Source organism: Mustela erminea, chromosome 1 (assembly GCF_009829155.1).
Source record: "Mustela erminea isolate mMusErm1 chromosome 1, mMusErm1.Pri, whole genome shotgun sequence".
In the NCBI taxonomy this organism is placed as follows: domain Eukaryota; kingdom Metazoa; phylum Chordata; class Mammalia; order Carnivora; family Mustelidae; genus Mustela; species Mustela erminea.
Genome location: NC_045614.1, coordinates 165016926 through 165041581, shown reverse-complemented (window position 1 = coordinate 165041581; position 24656 = coordinate 165016926). Strand labels below are relative to the sequence as shown.

Sequence of the window (24656 nt, the reverse complement as noted above, 5' to 3'; positions counted from 1 at the left end):
AAACAGATCACTCTCAGGTCAGACAAAGAAGCAATGTACAGTGCCCAAGAGAGTGGCTTCTTCAGGTGGCTATTATTCTTACCCATAATCTATAAGCAAAAAAGAAAAATCCCATTTAAAGTATATTAATTTCCATTTTTTCCTTAAATCTGCAGCTATCAATTACCCCCATGTATAACTATCTTTGTGTGTATAAGTAGACTTTGAAAAAATTTCCTACATTGACGAAGATATTCAGTTAAACCTTTAATAATTATATATTTGAATTGGGAAGGGGCATGATAAAATCAGAACTGGTTGTGAATATACTGGTTATTCCAATTTTGTCTATGCAGACATTTCTAATCACCTGTGGCATTTTCAGTTTAGAATAGTCAAGAGAAAATGCTTCTTGTCAGTTCAATTAAATAGCTCTGAACCCATGGGGGAAAAAGCTATCCACATAAAAGTACTATTGTCAGGTTAGGTAATGTTTACCTTTTCCAGGTGAAACCAATATATTTTAATGCTTCTTCTGCTAAACAGTCAAGAACATAGCATACATGTTCTCCATAACCCGACTTTAATTTTGAGGGAGGAAAATCTGCAGTTCTGCCCTGAAATACAAAAGATAAACAGGGTATTACTTGCTATTTATATTTCAAATGTCAAAATATTTTAAGCAAAGTACTACTGAATAAATGTATCACTTCTCTACTTTTCAAATAGGATTTAAAATAACTGTAATTATATTGCTTCTTAGAAATCCATCTTTTCAGTCCACTGATACATAAAAAACTACAGGAAAATGAAGACATTTTATTGTCAAAGGTATCAAATTGAAAGGCAATAACCTCATGACAGAACAAGTAATTGATCCTGTTAGGGTGAAAAAAGACCACTACTGCCTTGGTATCCTACTGTTAAACAACCATAGGAAGGACAGAGTGAATCACTTGTCAAAAGTTAATAACGTGTGCCAAAAATTTTTACTGCTTGTCCCTCAGGAAAAGTCAGAAATGAAAAGTACAACTGCTATCATGGTCTATTAAATCAAAGCTCCCTTTCAAAATACAGTGTTTCAACTTCCTACTAGCATTTTTTAGAAGGAAAACTAAGTATCCAAATAATATACTTCTGAGACATAACAAGATTAAGAAAAAATATTACTTTCAGCTATAAAGAGTACATTGAACATTTTTAGAAGTAGCATTAATATTATAATATCAAGCATTCTGAGGTTTTATCTGAAAAATCCAGATATAATTTTATATATGTATGTGTGTGAATAGACACAGTTATTCACAGAAAATTAATCTAAAAGGGTAGCATCTACACTGAATAACCAAAATTAAAATTCATAACTTGACAACATTCTGAAAGAAGAGGGTTGTTTACACTTACAAATGATCGAAGCTCAGATAATATGTTAGATATAGTTGCATTAGGGTCATCATATTCTTGAGGTTGCTCAAAGGGGCGTCCTGCTTTGTTAATCAGCCAAGCAGCAAGAGTGCAAAACATGTAGAACTGTTCACCAGGGTTGGTAGGCAGGGCAAAATAGTGTCTGTTTCAAAACAAGGTGGGGAGGATGGAATATGACATATTGCAAACAAGTCTATAGCAACTAAATGGACTAAGTCCAAAATTGCTAAAGAACTTTTTTTTTTAATGGCTTTAAAATCAAAAGACATTTATAATTCACTCTGAAGTTTCTGGTAATCCACAACACTCATATTCAAGTTTTTAATCAATAGAACTAGAGCAATTACTACTATACGCAAAATATTAGATCAAAGATCTTACACCCAGTAAATGCAGGGCATGTTAAAAAACTGATCAATCATGTACAACTTTTGCCAGTATTATCTATATGTCAGGAATAATAAGAGTACCTCTTGAAAATGAAAACTGGGAATTAAGAGAATTTCAGACTTTGAAAAAAAAGACTCTAATGATTAATTACTATGCATTTTTACAACGTCACTGGTATCTTTACATACTGTTCCTAACACATTAGGTATGTTAAACAGTTGTTCTCATCTTGGCTGCATATCTGAAGTACCGAGAAGCTCGCCGAACTATTGCTACTGGACAAAACATTGCTTCTTCCCTTACAAATTAAATCAGAACTTCTGGGGATAAAGCCCCAGTACAAGTATGTTTCAAAAGCTACCTAGATGGTTTTAAGGTACCAGGATTAAGAACCACTGAGTATCACATCCACATCCTAACAAACATTTGTTGACTTTTGCTCAATCCCCTAGCCAGTAGGCAAATAGTCCTACAAAGATCAATGTACGATTTATACTTAAATAGGTTAAGAATAAAACTTGCCAACAATACTCAAGTCGGTTTGATCAAAGATCTGATTTTGTTTTATGTGCAATTATTAATTTTTTGTGCCGTTTATAATTTTATTTATGGCTATTATAACTATTTTTCATAAAAATCAGCAGTCTACTCTTTCATGTTTCCCACACTTTTTCCTGCAGGGTAGTGCAAATGTTCTAAAAGATAACAGGTAGCTGGGAAGAAAAAGGTCAGGAAGTCCTTCCAGGCATATGTGCACAATGCTTTCAAAGTACCCACTGCTGAAAACTCATCTTTTTTTCCCAGGCTGTTACCAACTCCAGAACAGAGGACTGAATACTGAGAGATCCTCCAGACACAGGGCGGGCAGTGGTTCTCAAACTTGAGCATGCATCAGAATCACCAGAAAGGCTTGTTAAATAGACTTCTAGGCTCCACCCCTAGAATTTCTAATGCAGTATACCTGGAAAGGGACTGTGGCCTTGCATTTATAATAAATTCCCAAGCCATGCTACTGCTCATCTGACAACCACAGTCTGGGAACCATTAAATTTGCCACACAAATCCATGATTTAAAATATCCTGGATTATAGCACAGAGGTTATACCAGTAGAAACTTTAGGCCATTTTCTTTTAGTTTGAAAATACAATTGGGAACAAAAATGCATTTTTATCATAGAAAATGTTGGTTGTTTATATTATCCTGATTGATTCATTGAAGTAATAACTCCCAACCCCCAAATTCCTATCACAGATCAAGCAACACTACCTTTTCCTCTAACTATTTTCTCCTACTCTGGACTGACTTAGCAGTCTGGGCAGTTTACATAGAGCCTACATATCCTAAAATGCAAGTTATTGTAAGAGAGCAAGGAATGAAATCAAAACTGTCGAGGGAAATTATTTAACCCAAGGTACAGCCATTAAAAGAAAATATTACAGATTTTTAATCTAAGTTGCATTTTACACAATAAACAATGTTAAGTATTAACTTATCTGTCACTAAGCTACACTGATTGTGAGAAAAAGTGCTAGCTGTGCATAACCCTCGACAACTAATGGCACTGACTTCAGGGAACGATGGACTTTTCCCCACCAGAACCAGGAAAGACCTTTAGGATGTAAGATAGACAGGGTTCTTTCAGTTGTCATTTTATTTGTCTTTTCCACTTCTTAGCTTCTGAAAGTACTGTTATCACAAAGGTAGAAGTCTTTTAAACCAAAGCAATTCGTCAACAAGTTTACTAACTTCATATAAAGTCAAGCAAGGTCCTAGGTACCCACAGTTACCAGTTGTAGGGGCAGATTATCGCAAAGGAAAACAAAAACTAGAAAGAGAGCTAAAATGGTAACAGTATTCATCTTTGGGGATGAGATTATGGGTCATATCAGTATTTTCTACGCACTTTCTTGTGTTTTTCTGAGTCCTCTATAACAGGTACTTTCATAACTTTTATAATCAGAAAAAAACGGTTTGTGTTTTGTGGAGGGGTGTGTGTGCTTTAAAGACTAAGAAAGCCAAGCCGTCTTCCGGTTCTTTCAGCGATTCTGAAACTTGACTCTCTAAAAAAATACCAAAGCTACACTCGGTGAGCTCCGAGGCCTCTGTCGCCAAGTTCGGGGTGCAGTGCCCTTTCCTGGCTACGAAGATGGAAGCAAGCGCTAACTCGCGTTCAAGGTTCCCCAGGAGGCCGGAGGAGGCATCTCCCCGGGGTCCGGCCGGCACCCAGGCGCTGGAGGACGAGGGCACCCACCTGGACGGGGGCTTCAGGTTGTTCTTCCGGAGGAGTTCCTCCTCGTAGTGGAGCAGCTTCAGCTTCTCCACCAGGTCCTCCATCACCACGAACATGTGGTAGGCCGCGCCGGGCCCCCGCTCCACGACCACCTCCCCTGCCCCTTCGCCGCGGGACCGAGACACTCCATCTTCCAAACCTGACGGCGTGACCACTGCCGCGGCGGCCGCCATCACAAAACAGGCAGAAAGCGCCCGGCGTGGGCTCCGGCCCACAGTCCTCGGCGGCCTTCGCCGCCTGAGCTGCCGCAGCCAGGACCGCCGCGACCGGTTACCAGGCGACCGCCGGGCAACCCGTCACCAGGGAAACTAGACTCCGCCCCCTTCCCGCCCACGTTGCTTCTAAATTCCCTCCAACCAGGGCGGGCTTTCTGAACGACGTCACGCGGGGCCCTCACCCTTCCCCCGCCCCTGGGGAGGAGGTGGCAGGGAAGTAGTCCCACCCCCTCGTGGGGGCGTGGCGCTCCTCCTCCAAGTGGGGCCGCGCCTCCAGGCAGAGGAGGGGCGGAAGGCGTGTCTGTGGCGCGCTCCCGGGGGTTGTTAGCTGGTTTGGGGCGGGCTCGGCCTGGTGGTTACCCGCCGCTTGTGAGCTGGTATCCGAGTTTGCAGGTAGCGCTGAAAAATGTAAGGGGTAAGGAAGACTCCCACTGCTGTGTTTTCACTGTTCTCAAAATTGAAAGTTTTCACGGTTGCAAAAATAGTGGCTATCGTAGGTTTCCCTTTGGGTCAGGAACTTTCCAACAACAGGTTTCTGTTTTTGCTGTACTTAACGGAATATGATAAACCTTGAAGTATTATAATTCTCCCCTGTTATTCTGGCGCTGGAACAAGGAAGGGGTGGGGAAAAGAAGAAAAGAGGATGAGCAAAAAGGAGGTACTGGGAAGGATTTGTTCTACCTCTGAAACAAGAATTCTAAATTCACATCCTACTGGTTTCAAGCCCTTTACATGTTGCGTAGAATTTGGGGGTTCCTTGTTAAAATCCACAAAATAAAGGGGATTATCTTGAATTTCTCTGCAGGACAGCTCTAAGTGTGGCTAAAGAGAGGTACTACTGTACTCTGCAGCTATTAGGAAAACAAGAAAGGTGACATAACTGACCACAGCTTTGCAGTCCTCAAAACATGTTTGTGTGTCAAACAGTTTTCCAAAATGCAGCATAAAATATGAGGTAAGTGGTAGATGTGTGGAGGTTTCATGGAAGAAGAGAATGTGTGGGAAGAGACTGGAATTGTATTTGTGTGTATGATGTGATTTTTGGGAGATCTCTGATGTTATACCTGCTACTAGAGGACAGAAGAGTCACTTTTTTTTTTTTGACATAACTGAAGTTTTGAAATTTATCTAATATATTTTTGTTTTTGTTAGAAAATGGGTGGAGGAGCACTTTTCATTTTACTACCTGTCTAATTTCTTTCTGATACTAGTAAAGTTATTAAAGTGAAAAATCAGAAAGACAAATATCTTCTAACATTTACCAGAGAAAGGAAATACATAAAATAATTTAGAAGATAACCAAAGGGAAGGGCCACAGAGAGTTGCTTTTTAAATAAATAATGTTACTTTCCTACTGTAAGTCATTAGCCAGCTGCTTTTAATAAAGATAGGTTGGAAAATTGGCTTTGACTTTACCCTACTGCAGATTTGGCCTTTTTCTTTGCTTCCTCAGAAGAGTGTTTCTCACCCATACATTCCCCACCCCAGCCACCACATTTGGGGGTGAGGGATATTGTAGTAAGTCTGTTTAACTTTCAGAGTACAAGATAGATAGATAGCTTTTTACAACTGGAAAAGAAAAGTGAAAGCTCAGAGGCATACTTTGTGATGCTTGGTTAGTCAACAAGCAACCGTTGGCTGTTTAAATGATACTCAAAAAGGTTTCAGACTTTACAGGTAAATTGGTTCCAGGGAGATGTTCACTCTAGTCATTCTACCTGCATAAGATGTTCTGACATTTTCAGAAAGTTATATATAGCACTCAAGATGAAATAGCCAAACGTCGTATTTTGGCTAAGAAACCCTCCAACAACATATGTATTTTGACTGGTGGGGGGAAAAAAGCCCCACCTGTCCCAGAACCTAGCCATTTTCTTCCCCAGCACAATACTGATGCATCCTGGCTTGAAAGCAGTATGAGGAATTGTTTCTCCCCTTCATTGTTGTGAAGGAAGAAAAAGACTAAAATATAAAGTGTGCCACGGTAACTGTGACACAGAAAGAATAAAAGAAAGGAAAAGCCAACTGTTCAACATTTTGTGTTTTCCCATAGAAAAAAACATGGGAAACAATACTGAAATGTCATTTCATTTTTGTAAGGCCTGGGGATGAGGTTTGCTGAATCTTTGTTTCCCATCATAGTTGAAAACACTTTTCTTTCCCTGCTGGAAGGATTTCCTTCTCACGTGTGAGTATGCACACTGAAACCCTCTTCCAGGTCTTTTAGCCACTTGGAAGCTGGGGGTACATTTTTGTTCATAGTTTTGCTGGACTAGTTCCTATGTTGACCAAGGAGTTAGACAAGGACTTGAAGAGAAAAGAGTGTTGAGGCATGTGCATTCCTCCTTTCAGGAATCTTGGGAGATTTATCTCTGACTCTATGTGTTGACCACAATTAATAGCCAGGCTTCTGACAGGGACTTTTATCTCTTACAAACTGTGAGATGATTGGAGGTAATTTTTAAGGCCCTTAAGATCTTATTGTGACTGAATGGGCTAATCTCTGGAAACTGAACAGTGCTCTGATCAAGGGAGATTTAAAGTAAATGGATTTCCTGAAAGATGCTGAGCAAGGCTGGCAGTAAAAAGGAGGCAGGTTGGAAGGTGGAGGAAGGCTTTCCAGCTGCATCTCCAGATATAAGAACAAGTCCTTCAAGACTGGGTGGGCATGCTTAAAGAGCAAACCTGCTTTGCATTATAAATGACTTCGAGATGTTAAAAACTTAGAAAATCACTAATTGAATAAAACTTTCTTAGTTTAATAGAAAGTGTATGCCAAAAAATCCAAAAAATAAAAAGGTCACGTTTAAACGTGAAGCATTAGAGGTGATGTCTTTTAAAGTTAAGACCAAGATGAAGACACTCACTTTTCTAAACTGTACCAGAGATCAGAACTGGAACACTGGATAAAAATTATTTAAGTATTGCAGAAGAAGAAACTGTTGCAGGTGATATGATTAAGTAAAAAATTCCAAGGGAATCTACAGACAAGTTAGTAAGACAGCTCAGCAAGTTTGCCTGACTGAAGAAAGGTTACTAGATTACTAGTTACTAATAATAAAAGTGTTTATCAGTATTTACTATTAATAAAAGTCTAGTTACTACTAAAGAAAGGTTACTAAATCCAAACTGAAGAAAGGTTACTAGAAGAACAAAAACCTCAAAAATAAACCATATACAGCACATAGGAATAAATGTATCATTATCATTATGGAGAAATTGTTAAACTTTTCTGAAAATCATAGAACAATCTAGATAGGGATATGATATTCATGAATGAGAAAAATTAATTATCTTTGCCCAATCTTTAAACTCAATACACTTTTGAATAAAATTACAAGAAGACTGATACTGAAAATCATACATAAATGTATATTTATTTTATTTTTAAGATTTTATTTATTTATTTGATAAGAGGTAAACAGCAAGAGACGGAATACAAACAGGGGGAGTGGGAGAAGCAGGCTTCCAGCTGAGCAAGGAGCCCCATGCTGGACTCAGTCCCAGGACCCTGAGATCATGACCTGAGCCGAAGGCAGATGCTTAACGACTGAGCCACCCAGAAGCCCCGACGAAAGTAAATTTAAGGAAGACTGGGGAGGGAATCATGATAATCAGATAGTGGTTTCATCATCAAGGCATAACTTAAAATAATGACATCACAGGAATAAATAGAAAATAAAAAATCTGGAAATTCAGTATATGGCAAAACTGGTGTTACCGATTAGTGGAGAAAGATGAACTACTCAGTAAATGCTGTTAGAATTATGGGTTATGCATATGGAAACAAAATTATATCTCTGAATTCCAACACATAAATTCCAGTTGGATTGAAGGTATAAATGTGGAATACTTATAGGATATTTAGAAAAGAACAAAAGAGTATCTTTAACCTCAATAGGGAAGGATTTCTTGAAGGAAATAAAAAACAAATTTTAAAGGAAAGAGAAACTCATTATAATTTAAGAACTTAGATTTAAAAAAAGAACTATATAAACAATGAGGAAAAAGATACAAGTGACCCAGGGGCACCTGGGTGGCTCAGTGGGTTAAAGCCTCTGCTTTCAGCTCAGGTCATAATCCCAGGGTCCTGGGATCCAGCCCCGCATTGGGCTCTCTGCTCAGCAGGAAGCCTGCTTCCTCCTCTCTCTGCCTGCTTCTCTGCCTACTTGTGATCTCTGTCTGTCAAATAAATTAAAAAAAAAAAAAAATTAAAAAAAAATAAAAGATACAAGTGACCCATATAATGTCAATGGATTAGACTCTGGAATATACAGAGGTCATCCCAAAGCCTCTGGACCATGTTGGAGGATTTTAGATATTTTCTTCTGGGTCAGGATTTCTTGGCCTTTAATACTACTGGCATTTTAGGCTGGATAATTCTTTGTTGCTGCGTACTGTTCTGTACATTGTAGGATGTTTCACAGCATAGTTGTAGCAAAAATGTCTCCAAGGATGCCTCAGTGGCTCAGTTGGTTGAGTACCTGATTCTTGGTTTTGGCTCAGGTCTTGATCTCAGGGTCCTGGGAACCAGCCCCATATTGGGCTCCATGCTCAGTGGGGAGTGTGCCTGAGGATTCTTTCTCCTCCTTTCCTTCTGCTCCTCCCCTCTCCCCCCTTGTGTGCTCTCTTTCTCTCTCTCTCTTTCAACTAAATAAATAAATCTTAAAAAAAAAAAAAAAAAAGTCTCCAGACTTTGCCAACTGGGCCTGGTTGAGAACCACTTCTCTAGATGCTTGGGTTGAAACAGGAAATGCCTTTATAAGGACCAGGAATGTAAGCAATGTGGGGGTGGAGTGGGATGGGGAGCAGTGGGGGAGACTGTGGTGAACTAGAGAACTCATGTATCATCTCAAGGAGGGGACATTTTTGTCATTTAGGAATTTGACCCAATTTTGTCATGTATTATGTTGCAAGGATCTAGATCTGGATTTGTATGTCAATGTGAGGTTCTCTTGAGGAGACCTCTCTACATGCAAAATATTATTTCAGGGCTACTTTAGTTGTTGAAGATATTAATACATCAAAGTTCAAAATTGAGAAACCTCGTTTTTAAATTTTATTTTGATTTTCAATCTTACTCAACTTGTAAATGTAGGAAGTTTGTTATAGTCAAGGAAGGTGGGGTAGAATTTACAGCTTAAATTTCTATAGAGATTTTTAAACTGCTCATACACTTACAATATTTGTTTTAACATTCTCTGACAAACCATTCCAGATGCCATAAAATATCCTGAATTTAAGGTTCCAGAAAAAATGGCGGGAGGAGAGGGAAATATATTCTGTTGAATATTCCAATACTTTTTGTAAACAGATTTCAATGTAAAACCAAATCTAAATCAGTTACACAGTTGCATATTATAAACTGGGATCACAAATCAGTCTGTTTCTCTAACGGGCCAGATTTTCAAACATTAGATACTTAAGTATCAAATATGTACAAATTATTCTTTAGCATAATTATTACTGTTGTGGGTTTGACTTTCATCCTCAGTGTATTTAGTTTTGCAGTTTTCCAGGGTTAAAATATACTCACCCACCTGGGAACCAATCATCATCCCAACCAGAATCTGTGAAATTTCCCATGCAATGGACCAAGAGATTCTTGGGCCAGAGGTAGAAGAGATTCTTGTCCAAAACACTGGTGGGGACACATTAAGTCCTAAGTTACTAGAATAGACTCTGTAACTCAGAAAGGGAAGTGGTTTTGTAACCCATTGTCCTGGGTTTACTTCATTTTCTTAGTTCTTCTCTACTAATGGAAGTCTTCTAAATCCATTAAGATTATAGTTAACTGCTTTAGCTAAGTTTGGTTCTCAAGGTAGATAAATCCGATACAGTTATACATATTTTGAGGCTTTGCTTTGTTTCATGGTTTCTTTGGCTTGGGAGGGAAACATAGTACATGTGTGAACTGAGTTCAGTTTATTGCCTCTGTGTAAGTGACGGAGATAATTAATGAAGGGTATAAGTAGGGGTATATGTGTTGAAGGAGGGAGAGCAAAGCTTAGATTTGTATCTTGGAGTATTCCAGCAATATTGTAGAGGGGACACTATAGGAAGGTGAATATTGATTCAGAAGGCAATTTGAATAGTCAGGTGAGAGATGGTCCTAAACTGAGGTGAGTGACAATTATAATAGTGGAAAAATGATACTTAGATATTATAAAAGATATTCAACAGAATTTTGTAACAGGTACAATGAGATGTTCTCTAGAGCATGAATGACACAAGGATAACCCACTTTAAGGCAAGAAAATTGGCCTTTGTATCCCTGTCTTACTGGGTCACTGGCTGAGTTTTCCCAGACATCTCTGAGTGAAGAGCTTCTATTGGCTAAGGATAATCTTGTGGAGAAGGATACAACTGTGAATACTGAATGGCCAATATTTATAGCCACTGGGGGATGGGAATATCAGCCTGTTAAAAAAAAGGACCTGGGTAGGCATCAGCAGCTTTTACTACAAGAGTCGACATTAAAATGCAGCGCTTCAGAATTTCTTTACGTGGAACATGAACTGAAGTAGTGAAGATGGTGTTAAGCTATGCTTTTCAAAAAAGTAGGGTTGCTAAAGGTATAACTTATTGAGCGGCTATAGTATAAGCAATCAGATGGGAAAATAGCAGAGAAGTAATTGAAAATATTGAAACAGTTTAGATTTTAAAAAGAGTTCTATTCCATCATATATGATAATAAGATTTTGATACATACTGAGTACTAACAAGAAGGACCGATTCGGTTTTTCAGAATTTTGAAGGTTAAATAGAAATGTTTACTCTTTAAGGGCTAGATTAAGAAAATTCAATTTATTTTACAGGTTGAGATGGCATTTTCCCCCAAGGAAAAATTAAATTCAAGTGGAGAGTAAACAATAAATGTCCTAACAACAAGCTTTCTTGATGGGTTAATAAAAGCAAAATCTGCTAGATGCTATGCCTTCATGGTACAACTCGGCCTCTCAGTGAATAGTGCACCAGCCTTTCTGACAACCAGTTTCTGAAATAGTTATTGGTACCTTGTGTGTTTTTGGAAGCTGGTGCTGAACCCATTATATGGTACAAAACACTAAATCCAATTGCCTTATTTTTATCCCTAGCTCTTTATAGAGATGATTTCTACTCTGTATCTACATGTTTTGCTTCATGAATATAACAAGTAATCCATTCTGTCTTTGCATCTAGGAAGATTTTGATAATGAGAGAATATCTTTTTTTTCTTTTTTTCTGAAGGTGTGAATGTGAAAGCCAAAATTAATAGATCCAAAGATCAGTATTTTGCTTTTGACAGCCACAGAGAGTATTTTCTCAAATTTTTTTGCATGGCAAATATTTGAGTACATATAATATGTTAGGCACTATGTGTGGGTGTAGCGATACACGGGCTTACAAGCCTGGCGTCTGTGCTGAAATGTCTCATACCCTAATGCAGGATACACATGTCAGCTGACAAGTGCAACCTACGATATAGAGGAGTGTGCTTTCGAAAAAGCTCTCCAGACTTCTTTCATTCTGCCCCTTCATGAGACAGAATTGGGTGGGCCTCCTCTGTACCGCCATTGCCTGTGATACCATCTGTCTCTCTAATAACACTTTTTTTATTATGATCTGAAATGTTGGGAGGAATAGTAAGGGGATACTAGTAGGAGAACCTACTATGACTGCAAGAGATATCAGGCCTGGGGAGCCAAACTGCAGAGCAAATGTGATGGCTCCTCTCCTTTATGTCTAATGTGGGGGCTGATGCCTGTCGGCCTTTTGCTTTCATGTGCAGGGGCGTGAGCTAACTCTCTTTGCCTAAGAACTTTAACAAGGGGTCTGTCATATACAATCAGATATTTTCAGAATCTGGAGAAGACTATGCACCTGTGGCCCATTTGCTAAGAATTCAAATTGGAATGTGTTTAAGCAAATTCCAAAGAAATCATCCCAAAATAGTCTTGAATCAAGAGCATATACTAAAGACTATTTTCTATGACTTTTTAACAGCTTATAATTTTCAATAAGTCTTTGTGCTTGATCTGCACGCTGTGTGTGTGTGTGTGTGTGTGTGTGTGTAGCTGCAGAATTCAAAGGAATACTCATAAAGTTAGTGTAAAACTTTTCTTCCTTCTCCCCAGTACTCCAAGGCAGAGTAATACTTTTATAGTATCTTTCTGAGGAAGAGTAATAATTGATGGTACATAGACTGTGTGGTTGTCTGGTCCCCAGAGAAAAGGGGAGATCTTTCCCACAGTTCTCCCAAAGAGTAGACTTGATGATTTCCCCTTCATTCCACAGTGCGGTAAAAAAAATGACTACCCACCTACCAGCCCATTTTTTCCTTATTAATATGACATGTTTATACTTAATTGGTCCATTTCCAGACTCCAAACTTTGAATAGAGTTGTCTTTGCTTATTCTCATGCTGGTAAAACTTTTTGTTTTCATGGCTTTAAAATAAGATTTACTCTCTAACAGAATAACTTACCTTTCTCAATCTTGATTATCATGTATTCATTCTTCCGGATGAACACCAAACTTGTTTAATGTTAAAGTGTGTGCTCTTAGGATATTTTTTAATAATATTGAGTTTACCATCCAGGGACATAGTATATGCTCTATTTGAATCTCTTATTAGATTAAACAGGTTTCTGAAAAACTGTTCTATTTTCAATTTGTAAACTGACAGTCGATTTTAAAACACAAATTCTTGCTATTTTCCTTATGCTAGTAATTTAGCATTGTTGAGTAGGAAAATTCCATATTTTACTTTCTGTAGGCAAAGACAGACTGTTGCACTGCAAAAGATTTGAATCTCCACAGCTTCTTAGAGGAAGAATAATACTTCTGAAATGGGAGGCAGAAGCTTTTATAAGTAAAATTAGAAATGCCCCAGAGGATCTTGTTCGTTCAAAAGAAACACCAAGTCCTTTTATAAAATAAAAAGAAGAAAGGTCTTTATTCTTGCTTGGAATACAATGATGGCTTCCTTAGAGTTTTCCCTGCAGATCTGGTTCTTTTCCACACTTTTGTCTACATTGTTCTCAGAGTAATCTTTCTAAAATGCAAATATGGACATGTCACTGTCTTACCCGATATCTGTATATGGATCCCTATTTGTGACAGTATCCAAATTTCTCAACCTGCTATACAAGCCTCCTGGGACAAATCCAGGCTTTGTGGGGCCTGAAGTTTATGCAATTCGTGGGGAGTGAGGGTACCTTTTAATTGAAAAATATGAAATTTTGAATTCAAAATCCCCTATGGGACCTTAAAAGGGGCAATGCAAGTGAGGTTCCCTGAGCATAAATTTCACTCATTTCCTGGTATATCTGCCTCTACTGAGGGAATTATTTTATCTCAAACAAGTTGAGGTTACTGGCTCAATAAATAATGACCAAAATAAAGCATCTAACAAGTTGAAGTTGAAAAAAACTTTTTCCTTTACCCTTCTAGATTCTTTGGCTATGACCTTACAAATTAGACTGACAAAAGGCAGATTAACAAGAGAAAAACAGTCTAATAACATGTGTTCTGAGCGTATACACAAGAGAAACTCAGGAATGAGTAACTCAAAGAGGTGATTAGAACTTGGGCTTACATAACATCCCGATAACAACAAATTTGTAGAGAAGTGACAAAACAAAGGAAAAGGGTTTTAGGCTTCCACAGTAAATATATGGGGGAAACTAATGAAAGATAAAGGTTGTTTTGGTAAGTCATGTCATATAGATTTCTCTCAGTGCTGTTTCTGGGCTTGTAAGAATCTTCAGTAATTCAGAGTCTCGGTTTGATTTTAGGCAAATGTGGGGGAAGGCAGAGCCTTTTTTGGCATCTGCTATTTCTCAGTCATCTTCAGTTGAAAATAATCTTTATGACAAAGTCGCATATTTTTGTTTGTCTTATTCTGATCACCCACAGCCTACAGATTTCTGAATAGAACTCAACTAGTTTGGCTGCACATGGCCAAGATGGTTCTTCCTAACATGAGACAGACATGGTAAGCCTTGTAGTCATCCCAGTGAGGAGAACATTAAGCCCATAGTTTTCAGAGTAGGCTGTTTATAAGATTAGGTTCAAGTTTGAGTCTTAAATTACTAAATTAAGTAAAGTTAATTAAATTACTTTCTTGTGATTTCAGATCATACCTCTTGACCCAACAATAACTAGCTTCCTTCACTAATCCTTAACTACCCGGTTGACACATCTATTTAATAGTCTTCTTGTTTGGGGTGCCTGGGTGGCTCAGTGGGTTAAAGCCTCTGCCTTCTGCTCAGGTCATGATCCCAGAGTCCTGAGATTGAGCCCCCCCTCTCCCCGCATTGCTGAGCAGGGAGCCTGCTTCCCCCTCTCTCTCTGCCTGCCTGTCTGCCTACTTGTGATCTCTCTCTGTCAAATAAATTAAAAAAACTTTTTAAAAAATAGTCTTTCTGTTTGAGACACAGTTCGTAATGATATTTTACTAAGAGCTGATTGGATTCACTCTCTCATACCTTTGTCTGGCTTTGTAGTCAACACCACCAAAGTCATGCTAATGACACCTGTTATTAACTCTTCTTTACACCAAACAATGGTCCGATCTCTCTTAGTTGAGGGTGGAATGATGTGTGTGTACTACACAGACTCTCATTTTTTCTTACCTATCTTCTCCTTCACTGTAAATTTGGTTTCCCCCTTTTATTTCCTCTAGAGCCTCTTTTTAAGTACGACAATGATTCCTTATTCTTTAGATGTGTTTTCCCTGAAACACTTGTCTTAGTCCAAATCTTCCAAGAATCAGAGGCTGAATGGGAGTAGACATGACAGAATTTCATTAGGCTATACATCTGGGATTGAAGATAGGAAAGGAGCTGGGCAAAGGCTGGGTTGGCAGTCAGATCTTGGTATAAGACTAAACCCCGGTGAAGAATAAAGAGTAGGAAGGTTGTTTGGAAAAACTCATTCTACACTGCCATGCAGTCAAAGGGCCCCCACTTAAAGCTGGCACCTTTTTTTTTTTTTAAGGTTTTATTTATTTATTTGACAGCAGGAGAGCACGGCAGGGGGGAAGTAGCAGGCAGAGGGAGAAGCAGGCTCCCTGTTGAGCAGAAAGCTGGATGTGAGGCTCAATTCCAGAACCCTGGGATCGTGACCTGAGCTGAAGGCAGAGGCTTAACCCACTGGGCCACCCAGATGTCCCCACAAAGCTGGCAGCCTTTGTATCATCCCACACTATGGGCAGGATGAATATTCCCAAGTTTGGAATATGTTGCCTCCAGAAGCCAGAGAGGCCTTCGAAATGCTTTCCTTCCTTCCTTTGTTTAGGAAATGCAAGATACAGTAATTTACTGTCTTTTTCTTTGGAGCATGTCTCAGCATGCCCTTGATCACTGGGTTCTCAAAACATCACTGAAAAGACTGGCACCTGAATCTTTGATCTTTCATCCTCTAGAGTGCATGCATCTTACAAAGGTCACCAGCATATTGATCACCTCTTCCTCCTGCTCACTCACTATCATATCATGGATATCATGGACAGGCATGATATTCCGTGGGATGTCTACATCTCTTTGGACTATGACTGAGGGCAGGAGAGTTAACACAGCCCTGAGGGAAAAATTTAAGTGAATATTGTGTCCATCCATGTGAATGCAAATTGTTTCTGATCCTCTTTCTTGATTGGGATTGAATAAAATACATACATTCACTAGATTAATGACTGTATTTCTTGTCCCTGGCCCCACATTGATGTTTTTCTATCAGCTGTACCAGGCTTGGCATAGTAGCTACAATTTACAATCTTGGTTGACATTGTGATAATCTACATTTATTCTCCAGGATCCATCTGACTCCAAATTAAATGGAGATATGATAAGAGCAACTATTCCTTCATCCTTCAAGTATATAATCCTGATGCTTATCTTTGCAACACCTATTCATGAGATATTATTATGTTTTAAATTTACCGTGTTGGGGGGGTGGTTTCGGAGGTTTCCATTTGACTCTCCTGCTATGATAACTTTTTCCAGAGGCCAGCAACATGATGTGGGGATTGCTCCAACTGCCTGATGTATTAATTCAGATCATGCATGCAGGCACTGTATTGTCATGGTACTTACTTGCTGTGGTGTGACAGAGTCCTTCCTCCTGGGATCTTAGCCCCTTCTTTAGCAAATTGGTTATAAATGTGCAAATTTGTACTGATCTGGGAACTGAGCAAGTGACTGTGACTTTGTTGGGCAACAACTCTCAGCATCCTGCTTGTCTGTGCTTATTTGGTTGTAATGTTAAGCAACACCCTTGTTAGCTGTCCATCTGCTTTGCCCCGAGAGACACTATGCTCTATTAACCATCTCTATAACTCCCTCTGGGTCAAGTAGCCTTGGCTGCCCCGCGGTCTTGCCAGTCATTATGGTAATTACAGCCTCCTAGCTCCTGATGGACAAGTGCTGCCATCTGGCCTCTATTACTTCAAGGCCCCGTCATCTCCAGGGATGCTAACCAGTCCAGTTATGCAACTATTTCTAGTACCAGCATTTCTGGCATGTAGAGGAAAGCCATCACAGAATTTCTCAGGGGTGGTGGTTCTCTTCTTACCAGTGCCTTCCTGATGGCCTTAGTGAACTGTGTGCTATCTGGGCCCCCCTGTGGAACATAATCTTCTGGTGGGTCTTCTGGCCTTATGTATCCATACCACATAATCACTTTCTTCAGCTACTTAATTCCTTCATTTGTTTTCTGCTAGGAAAATTTAGACATTCCACTTGACTGAGAGTTACCAAGCTTCTAGGGGCTACCTCAGTGGTGAGTTTACCTATCCTCTGGGTCCTTCCTGAGTCTTAATAAAGTATCCCCAAGTCAATGAATTCTGGCTTTTTCCATTGTACCTTTTATCCCCACTGATCAAGAACTTTCAAAATCAGGGCACCTGGTTGGCTTAATCAGTTGACCATCCAATTCTTGGTTGGCTAAGGTCATGATCTCATGAGTTGTGGGATCAAACCCTGTGTTGGGCTCTGTGCTCAGCATGGAGTCTGCTTGGGATTCTTTCTTCTTCTTCCTCTCTGCTCTACTCCTCCCCATCCCACCCCAAAACTGGCACTCACACACACACACACACACACTCACTCACTCTCAAATAAATCTTAAATTTAAAAAAAAGAACTTTCAAAATCCACTTTAGAAATAGCTTCCTGATTCTTCCTATCATATAATTCTTTAGGGTATAGTCTCTTTACTCCCCTGTAAGGCTCAGCACATCTCCAGCTGTGTTAAGCTGAGATTTAATGCTAATTGTTGTCCTGACAAACAAGAAAGGTAGCAGGTGTGACCCTTAATATTACTTTTTCCAACCCCAAGATATGCAATCACTTGCTTTTCATGATCCCAGGGCAGCTAGGAACAGCAAGTATCAGCTCTTTCTGCCCACAGGTCCTGTCCCCCGCACTTTAATAAAACCACCACTTTGCACTGAAGGTGTCTCAAGAACTTTCTCTTGGCCATTGGCTCCAGACCCTACCAACCTCACCAACACACTGACATTCCAAAACTACATCATTTGGTGCCCAGTATGGCCCAGTGTGGCACCCAACATGGCACCAAATGTTGTAGTTTTGGAAAGTCAGTGTGTTGCTGAGGTGCAAAATGGTGGTTTTATTAAAGAGAAGTTCCAAAAAGACTTTCATAGGCTAAATAAGACTCACGGGATCCTGGAGGAATGTTATAATCTGCCATGTCAAGTATTTGTCAAAGCATTTCCTTCTGCCTTTGTTTCCCATATCACTGACTCTGACCTTAAGCTTTTTTACAGAATGTAAGCTTTCTTCAGTTTCCAGTGAGCTACAAATAACTTATACAGTGGTTCTACCTTAAGTGGAGTGTAAGTTGCTAGTAACCAGTCACAACAGAAAACAATGTACTTTCTCATTCATGCTTTGTAAATTGAGCTGTAACTCTGGAGACCTGAGCTTCATATTGTTACTAGTGGGAGGGTCTGCGTTGTGTGAATGGAGGTCTGGTTCTTGGATTTTCCAGGAAAGATTTATGTGAAGATCCACATTCGAATGAAGATAGCCAGAAACAGAGTAGAAAGCACAAAGCAGTTTATTAAGGACAGTATACTCTCAAGGTAGGACAAAGCAGGTAGGCTCAGAGGTGGCAACTATCCTGAGGTTACAGGGATCCTTTTCTTGTATGTGAGTGGGGTCTTACATCATGGATGGGGTAGTTCTAATGGAGGCTGCTTCCAGTCATTTGGAGAACTCCTTCCACGGTTGTGAGGGTAGTTCCTGACCCTATCAAATTTGTATCAGAACTGTCACGGGGTAGCCTTTTTCCATGGGATGGAGCAGGGGAGCTGTAGCCACACAGTAACTGTGTTATCATGAGTCTGGAGCAGAGGTGGAAGGGGAGAGCCCATGCTTTGCACCCATTGCTCTTGATCTGTTAGCTCCAAGGTCTGGGAAGCTATAACATCAGGATGTGGTGCCCTCGGCCTTCTAATGTGTAACCTGTTTATCTCCGTCCTTGCCCCCAGCTCCTGTCCTATTCTAACCAACTGCCTACTCTAATCATTTTCCTCTCAAGGACTTGGGCTCTCTAATTTTTTGGGTCAGTGAATGAAATTCCTCAGGGCATTCCTTCTGTGGCTCAGATCTAGCTTCTACCTAACAATACTACTGTCAGTTTTAAAGTCTCCCTGTTTTCAAACAGTTTGCTTCTCACTCAAAATATTATATTAAGTAAAACTCTGTGAATTTTCTTTTGATAGTAGATTCTATGGGCCAGGAACTCAAATACAGCGTATTAAGCACAGCTTGTCTTTGTAACGCTTAGGGACTCAGGCAGGAAGACTCTTAACGGAGGGTAGTTGGGACACGGGCCCTGCCCTAAGGGGAAGGGAGCCCTTCACCCTTTCCCACATGATAGATAGAGGACAAAAACCTGATTGGATGACAGATGCAGGGAGGGTTAATCAGATTAAAACAGCCTGCCAACAAGCCCATAAAAACCCATAGGCTTAGAAACTCCAGTGGCCACCCTCTCTGGTCCCCTCCCTCTTTGAGAGCTTTGTGCTATTGTTCAGTAAACTTTACTGCAGCTCAATAAAGTTCACTTTGCTGCCCACCACTCTTCATTGGGTCTGCCTCTTCATTCTTCCAAGCTGCATGACCAAGAACCATGGGCACTAAAGGAAAAAACATCCTGTAACAACTCCAGGGCTGGGGTGACTTCGTGTTTGGGAGCTGGATTCTTCTAAACACTTGTTCACTCATAGGGGCAGGTGGGCTGGGAGGGTGTGAAGATTGCCAACTAGGGGGGCGGGCACGTCTACACAGGGTCTATCCATGTGGCTTGGCTTCCTCACAACATGATGACCTCAGAGTACTCAGACTTTTTATAGGGTAGCTTAGGGCTCCAAGTGTAAGCATTCTAGCAAATAACACTTTTTATGATCCAGCCTCAGCTGTATTATATTTGTCAAAGTAGTCACAAGCCCACCCAGTGCCACAGAAGGGGACAAAACCACTTCACCTTCTGATGGTAGCGATGACATAATTTTGTGCGTTTTTCTTTCTTTCTTTTTTTTTAATGCATTGTAACTGGTCAAAGGTTCCTATAAGGAAGACTTAGAAAACCTGCAGCTTAGGGGTGCCTGGGTGGCTCAGTCTGCTGGGTGTCTGCTCAGGTCATGATCCCGGGGTCCTGGGATCGAGCCCCTTGTTGCATTGGGGGGGATGTCCCTGGTTAGCAGGGAACCTGCTTCTCTTTCTCCCTCTGCCCCTCCCCCTGCTTATGCTCTCTCTTTTTCTCTCTGTCAAATAAATAAATAAAATCTTAAAAAAAAAAAAAAGAAAGAAAAGAAAACCTGCAGCTTAATTTGTTGCCATTTCTACCTTCCTGGATTTCTGCTCATCATAACACTTCTCAGCTTGTATTGTAACTGTGTGTTTACTTCCTCAGTTTCAGTCTTCTTTGTTCCCCTGCACCTGGCACACAGGTGCTTAATAGGCACTCAGTTAACTGTTCCTCTCTAAAACCTACTCCAGGAGCAAAACTACCATATATAATAGTGTACAATGTAAGACAATAAAATTACAAGTTCATATGGTTCAAGTTGTACTATAAGAGTTAAGTTTTCTTTGTTCCCTCATCTCAATGAAATCAGATGGATGAAAACCAGGAATTACTCAGATAAGCTGTAGGGAGCTATTTCAGGATTCTCCTTTTTTTTTTTTTTTTTTGAGGTTGTTGATAAACACTTCAACTATGGCCTGACATAGGATTCCAAAATAATAAAATCCTAACTTGCCTCCTGAAAATGGCCTTTGTAAACTGGGAATTAAGGAATGAGTTCCCATCAAAAAAGCAATTACATGGCCTTAATAAGTAATGAATGACTTCTTTAGGACATCCTTGGTGTATTCAAGTATAGTGTGTTTACTATAAGAGAATTGGGAAGAATGGCAGCTCTTTGTCTGGAAGGACATTCAAAACAATTCTCTAACCTATACCTACTCCTATCTCCTTTAAAAATATTACCAAAAAGTAAATGAAGAATATTGGATAATAAAATTGATTAAAGTAGTTAATCTGTATCTACACAGTAGTTAAAATACAAAGTATCAGAAGAAACAAGAGGGAAATGAATGAGACCAAACCAAAATACATTTTATAGCTATGTGTCAAATTACCATGGAGTTCTTTAATCTCTGTGTGATTCATACATGAAGAGCTAGCTAATTTGTGATATTGTTTGGAGAACTCAGAGGTATCAGAGTGAAGGCAGTTTCTCCAAACTAAAATGAGTTAGGAAGATAAGAAAATCTACCATTTAAAATAAATTGGCTTGGGGACTAGCACAACTCTGCCCAAAGCTGTATCATGAATGAAATCCTTACCAGAAACTGAGCTTTGACATATCAGTAAATATAAAATTCTTATTTTAGTCTCGTACCGCAATAGATATCACTTATAATTTTGATTTTGCCTGTGATGATTTGCATAGCTTAGTAACTTAAGAAATTTATAGAGTTTTGAAGAAAAAAGCCAAGATCCATTGAAATTAGAAAAACACCTTTCCTACCAATCCATACTTTTCATCATTGTATAGATTCTAATTAATGGTCTTGGGACTCTCTTTCTTGAAGATCAGTAGGATTAGTTTGTTATCTTTCTTGTATTCCCCCTGGGTTTTTGTAGTCAGGCTAGAATAGAAAAAAGGGGACTTCTTCCTCCATAGCCTCTCTGTCTCACTTTTGGAAGGCCTACTCAGAGAAAGAATATGTATGTGGAGATGAGGAATAATTCTTTAGCTTGGCTTTAGCATAAATTCTATGGGGTTGAAAGTTTAAAATAATCGTGAAAAGTACCATGAATCCAGAAAGTCTGATTAGGTAACTACATCCTAATTATAGATCAATTGTTAGAGTCACAGAAGAACAGAGCACCAATGTCTGACATCAGCGAAGACTACAAAGCTAATGAGAAAATTCTTCTAGTTTGGGAAAGTACCTGGCCTTATCCAAGTCTTAAGAGAACATAAATATTCAGTATACATCAGTAATACATGTATCTGGTGATACATATTTGTCATTGACCATTTCTGGTGATAAAGTCAAGGTAATTAACTGAGGATTCGTCCTTTCAGATGCCAAAGCTAACATTTGATGGGAGTCTTCTCAAATGTGTGGGGTTCATGACCCTGGTCTATTAAAAACTAGTTCAGTGAACAGCAGTTGGGCTGCTATATGCAGATGCCCATCCCTCAACCAATACAAACATCCTAATTAACTGTGCTTGGATGGAAGCTGTACATCCAAGTGTTTAAAATCTCTGCAGATAAATCTTACATGCAGCTCTTGGTTATATCATCTTCCCAGCAAAGTTACTGCTTCTATCTTGCATCATGTTTGTTATACATAACAATTCAGAAATTACCTTCTTTCTTTTTCACAAAGTACCGCTTGTCAGATTAATGACCCTATTCTGTGACATTCTGCAATGCGAATTTTCCTTCCTTAGTTATCACTTTATTCCATCCATCTTGGACTTCCTCTTCCTATTAATAGTGTTCTGCCTTAGAGTAAAGATTTTTCTCCTTTATGAAGAAGAAATGAAAGTGGAATTAAGGAGTTCTGCCTCCTTTCACAGGGTGATTTCTTTAAAAAGATCATATTCTTCAAGCGGGGTTGGGGGGGTGTATATCTAGTCTTTTATGCTCTTCCTGTGAAAACCTAATTTTGGCTGATTTCCTGATGCACTCCCTTATTGTTTTTGGTTATACACCTGTTCCCTGAATCTATAATATGAGTTGTTGAATTTATGTACATGTTTCCCCTTTTTCTTTTCTCTGTTACCTCCCAAATGATTCAGGTGCTGGAGTTCAGTCCAAGCTTGCTATCAGCCCCAACCGTCTTTCACAATAATGGGCAGTGTGACATTTGAATGTTCTGACTGCTTTGAAATAAACCTTCCTAATGTCTGGCATACTTTTCAATGTGCTTGACATGCTTTTCTTTGCTTGTAATAGATTCTGGGGTGTTTTTGCTTTCTCCCAAAGTTTCCATTACTTCTGCTTCAAAGAGCATTAATTTATGGTGGTCAGAGTGAAATTAATTCAAGGAGAGCAAATGCTTTCTTCCAGAAAAATAACTTCTTAAAAATCCTGCTTCATTCTTTTCTGAGGGACTTGGCAGGCAAATCAAGAATTTTAGAGTGTATTCTTTTCCTTGATACCCCCTCCATAGACTAGTGAATATATCAATAGTCAACTTAGACAAACTTTTATGTAAGTAGAGTTTTTCTATTAGTTTCTGTAATAGAAAGAAATTGGATTTAACTAACATGGCCGGTGGTACATAGTTAATATTCCACTGTATATATGGGCTCTAATTAAAGCAACACTGAAAAAGATGTTTTAAGATATTTAATGACATGGAAAAATAGTCATGCAATCACAAAGTAGTTTTGAAAATTGTGTATAAACAGCATAATACCAGTATTCTAAAAATATATGCATATAAAAAAGATTAATCATCATGATAACAAAGTTATTCTGTAATCATGATGGTATTATCTGTGTTTCTTTTTTAAATTTTCCAGTCTCTGTAATCGTATCCTACTTTAAAAATAAAGAAAAGTTATTTGACCATTTTAAAAAATCACATATACAATTTTGTTAATGGGTATTTGCTTGGTCGGGGCTCTATATCCCCTTTATACCTTGTTTTAGATCTGTTTCCAAATCACTTACCAAGTTTATTAATACCAGCGACAGAAGAAACAGTTGCTTGCTAGATAATTGCTCTGATTCTCTTTACTTCACAATAGCTAGCATCAGAGTACTTAATCTGTGGAAGGCACAGTACCAAGAGTGTGAAGTACGTGGTGTTTTATGTATCTAATTTAGATAATACCTCAATGGAGCCTTAGAAGAAATTGTGTTTTATAGGTGAGAACACATAAACTCAAGCTGTCCAAGGTCACACCATTCATATGTAGCAAGCTATATTTGATCCAAGGTCTTTCATGACAAAGCCCCTAGTCTTTTCACTGCAAAGGGAACATCATCATTTCTTCCTGCATGGTGGTTGTGTACTAGTGCAGTCTCTAACAGAATTGTTTGAATATGCAATAAAAGTTCTCCTTGTACTGGTTTTCAATTAGACTTCTTTTTATTAATTAGACTTTATTTTGAGATAATTGTGGATTCCCATGTAGCTGTAAGAAATAATGCAGAAAGGTGCTTTGTACCCTGTTCCTAGAACACTCCGTTGGTAACATCTTATGAAACTATGGTACAATATCATCATCAGGATATTAACATTTGTACAGTCAAGACGCATCACCGTAAAAATCCCTCATGTTGACCTTTTGTGGCCATATCCACATCTCTCCCCACCCCATTTAACCTCTGGCAGCTACTATACTGTTTTCCATTTATGTAAGGTGTCATTTAAAGAATGTTATATAAATAGAATCAAACAGTATGTAACCTTTTAGAATTGACTTTTTAAACTCAGCATAATTCTCTGGAGATTTAGCCTGGTTTTTGTATGTATCAATAGTTTCATTTCTTTTCTTTCTTTCTTTCCCGCCCCCCCCTTTTTTTTCTGAGTAGTCGTCTATGGTCTGGATGTACCACAGTTTAACCATTCATTCACCCATTAAAGGATGTCTGGGTCATTTCCCATTTTTGCCTATTACAAATAAAGCTGCTGTGAACATTACCGTGTAGGTTTTTGTGTGAATGTAAGTTTTCATTTCTCTGGGTAAATGTAAATGTTCAGAGGTACAATTGCTGAGTAGTATGGTAATTGCATGTATATTTTAATTTATTTTTATTTTTTAAAAGATTTTATATATTTATTTGAGAGACAGAGAGCACAATAGGGTC

At 39.0% G+C, this 24656-nt stretch overlaps 2 protein-coding genes across 6 annotated transcripts in view; one reads left to right on the top strand and one right to left on the bottom strand.

The window, feature by feature from the left end:
* Window positions 1-4398, bottom strand: part of IFT57 (intraflagellar transport 57) — a 53067-nt gene extending 48669 nt beyond the window's left edge. Inside the window, exons 1-3 of one of the 2 annotated variants that reach the window (XM_032349844.1) lie at window positions 4047-4395; window positions 1384-1546; window positions 478-596 (exon numbers count right to left, since the gene is read on the bottom strand). In XM_032349844.1, the coding sequence (XP_032205735.1) occupies window positions 478-596; window positions 1384-1546; window positions 4047-4258 (494 nt within the window). In that variant the 5' untranslated portion in view covers window positions 4259-4395. Of the gene's footprint in view, window positions 1-477; window positions 597-1383; window positions 1547-4046 lie in introns of both variants that reach the window. The other variant, XM_032349851.1, reaches the window with a different exon arrangement.
* A 143-nt stretch (window positions 4399-4541) lies between these two features.
* The window catches only part of HHLA2 (HERV-H LTR-associating 2), a 137042-nt gene continuing 116927 nt past the window's right edge, over window positions 4542-24656 (top strand). For 2 of the 4 annotated variants that reach the window (XM_032349872.1, XM_032349863.1), the window contains exons 1-2: window positions 4542-4715; window positions 5106-5255. The gene's annotated coding sequence lies outside the window, so the exon portion shown is untranslated. The remainder of the gene's footprint in view (window positions 4716-5105; window positions 5256-24656) is intronic. The other 2 variants (XM_032349882.1, XM_032349860.1) reach the window with 2 other exon arrangements.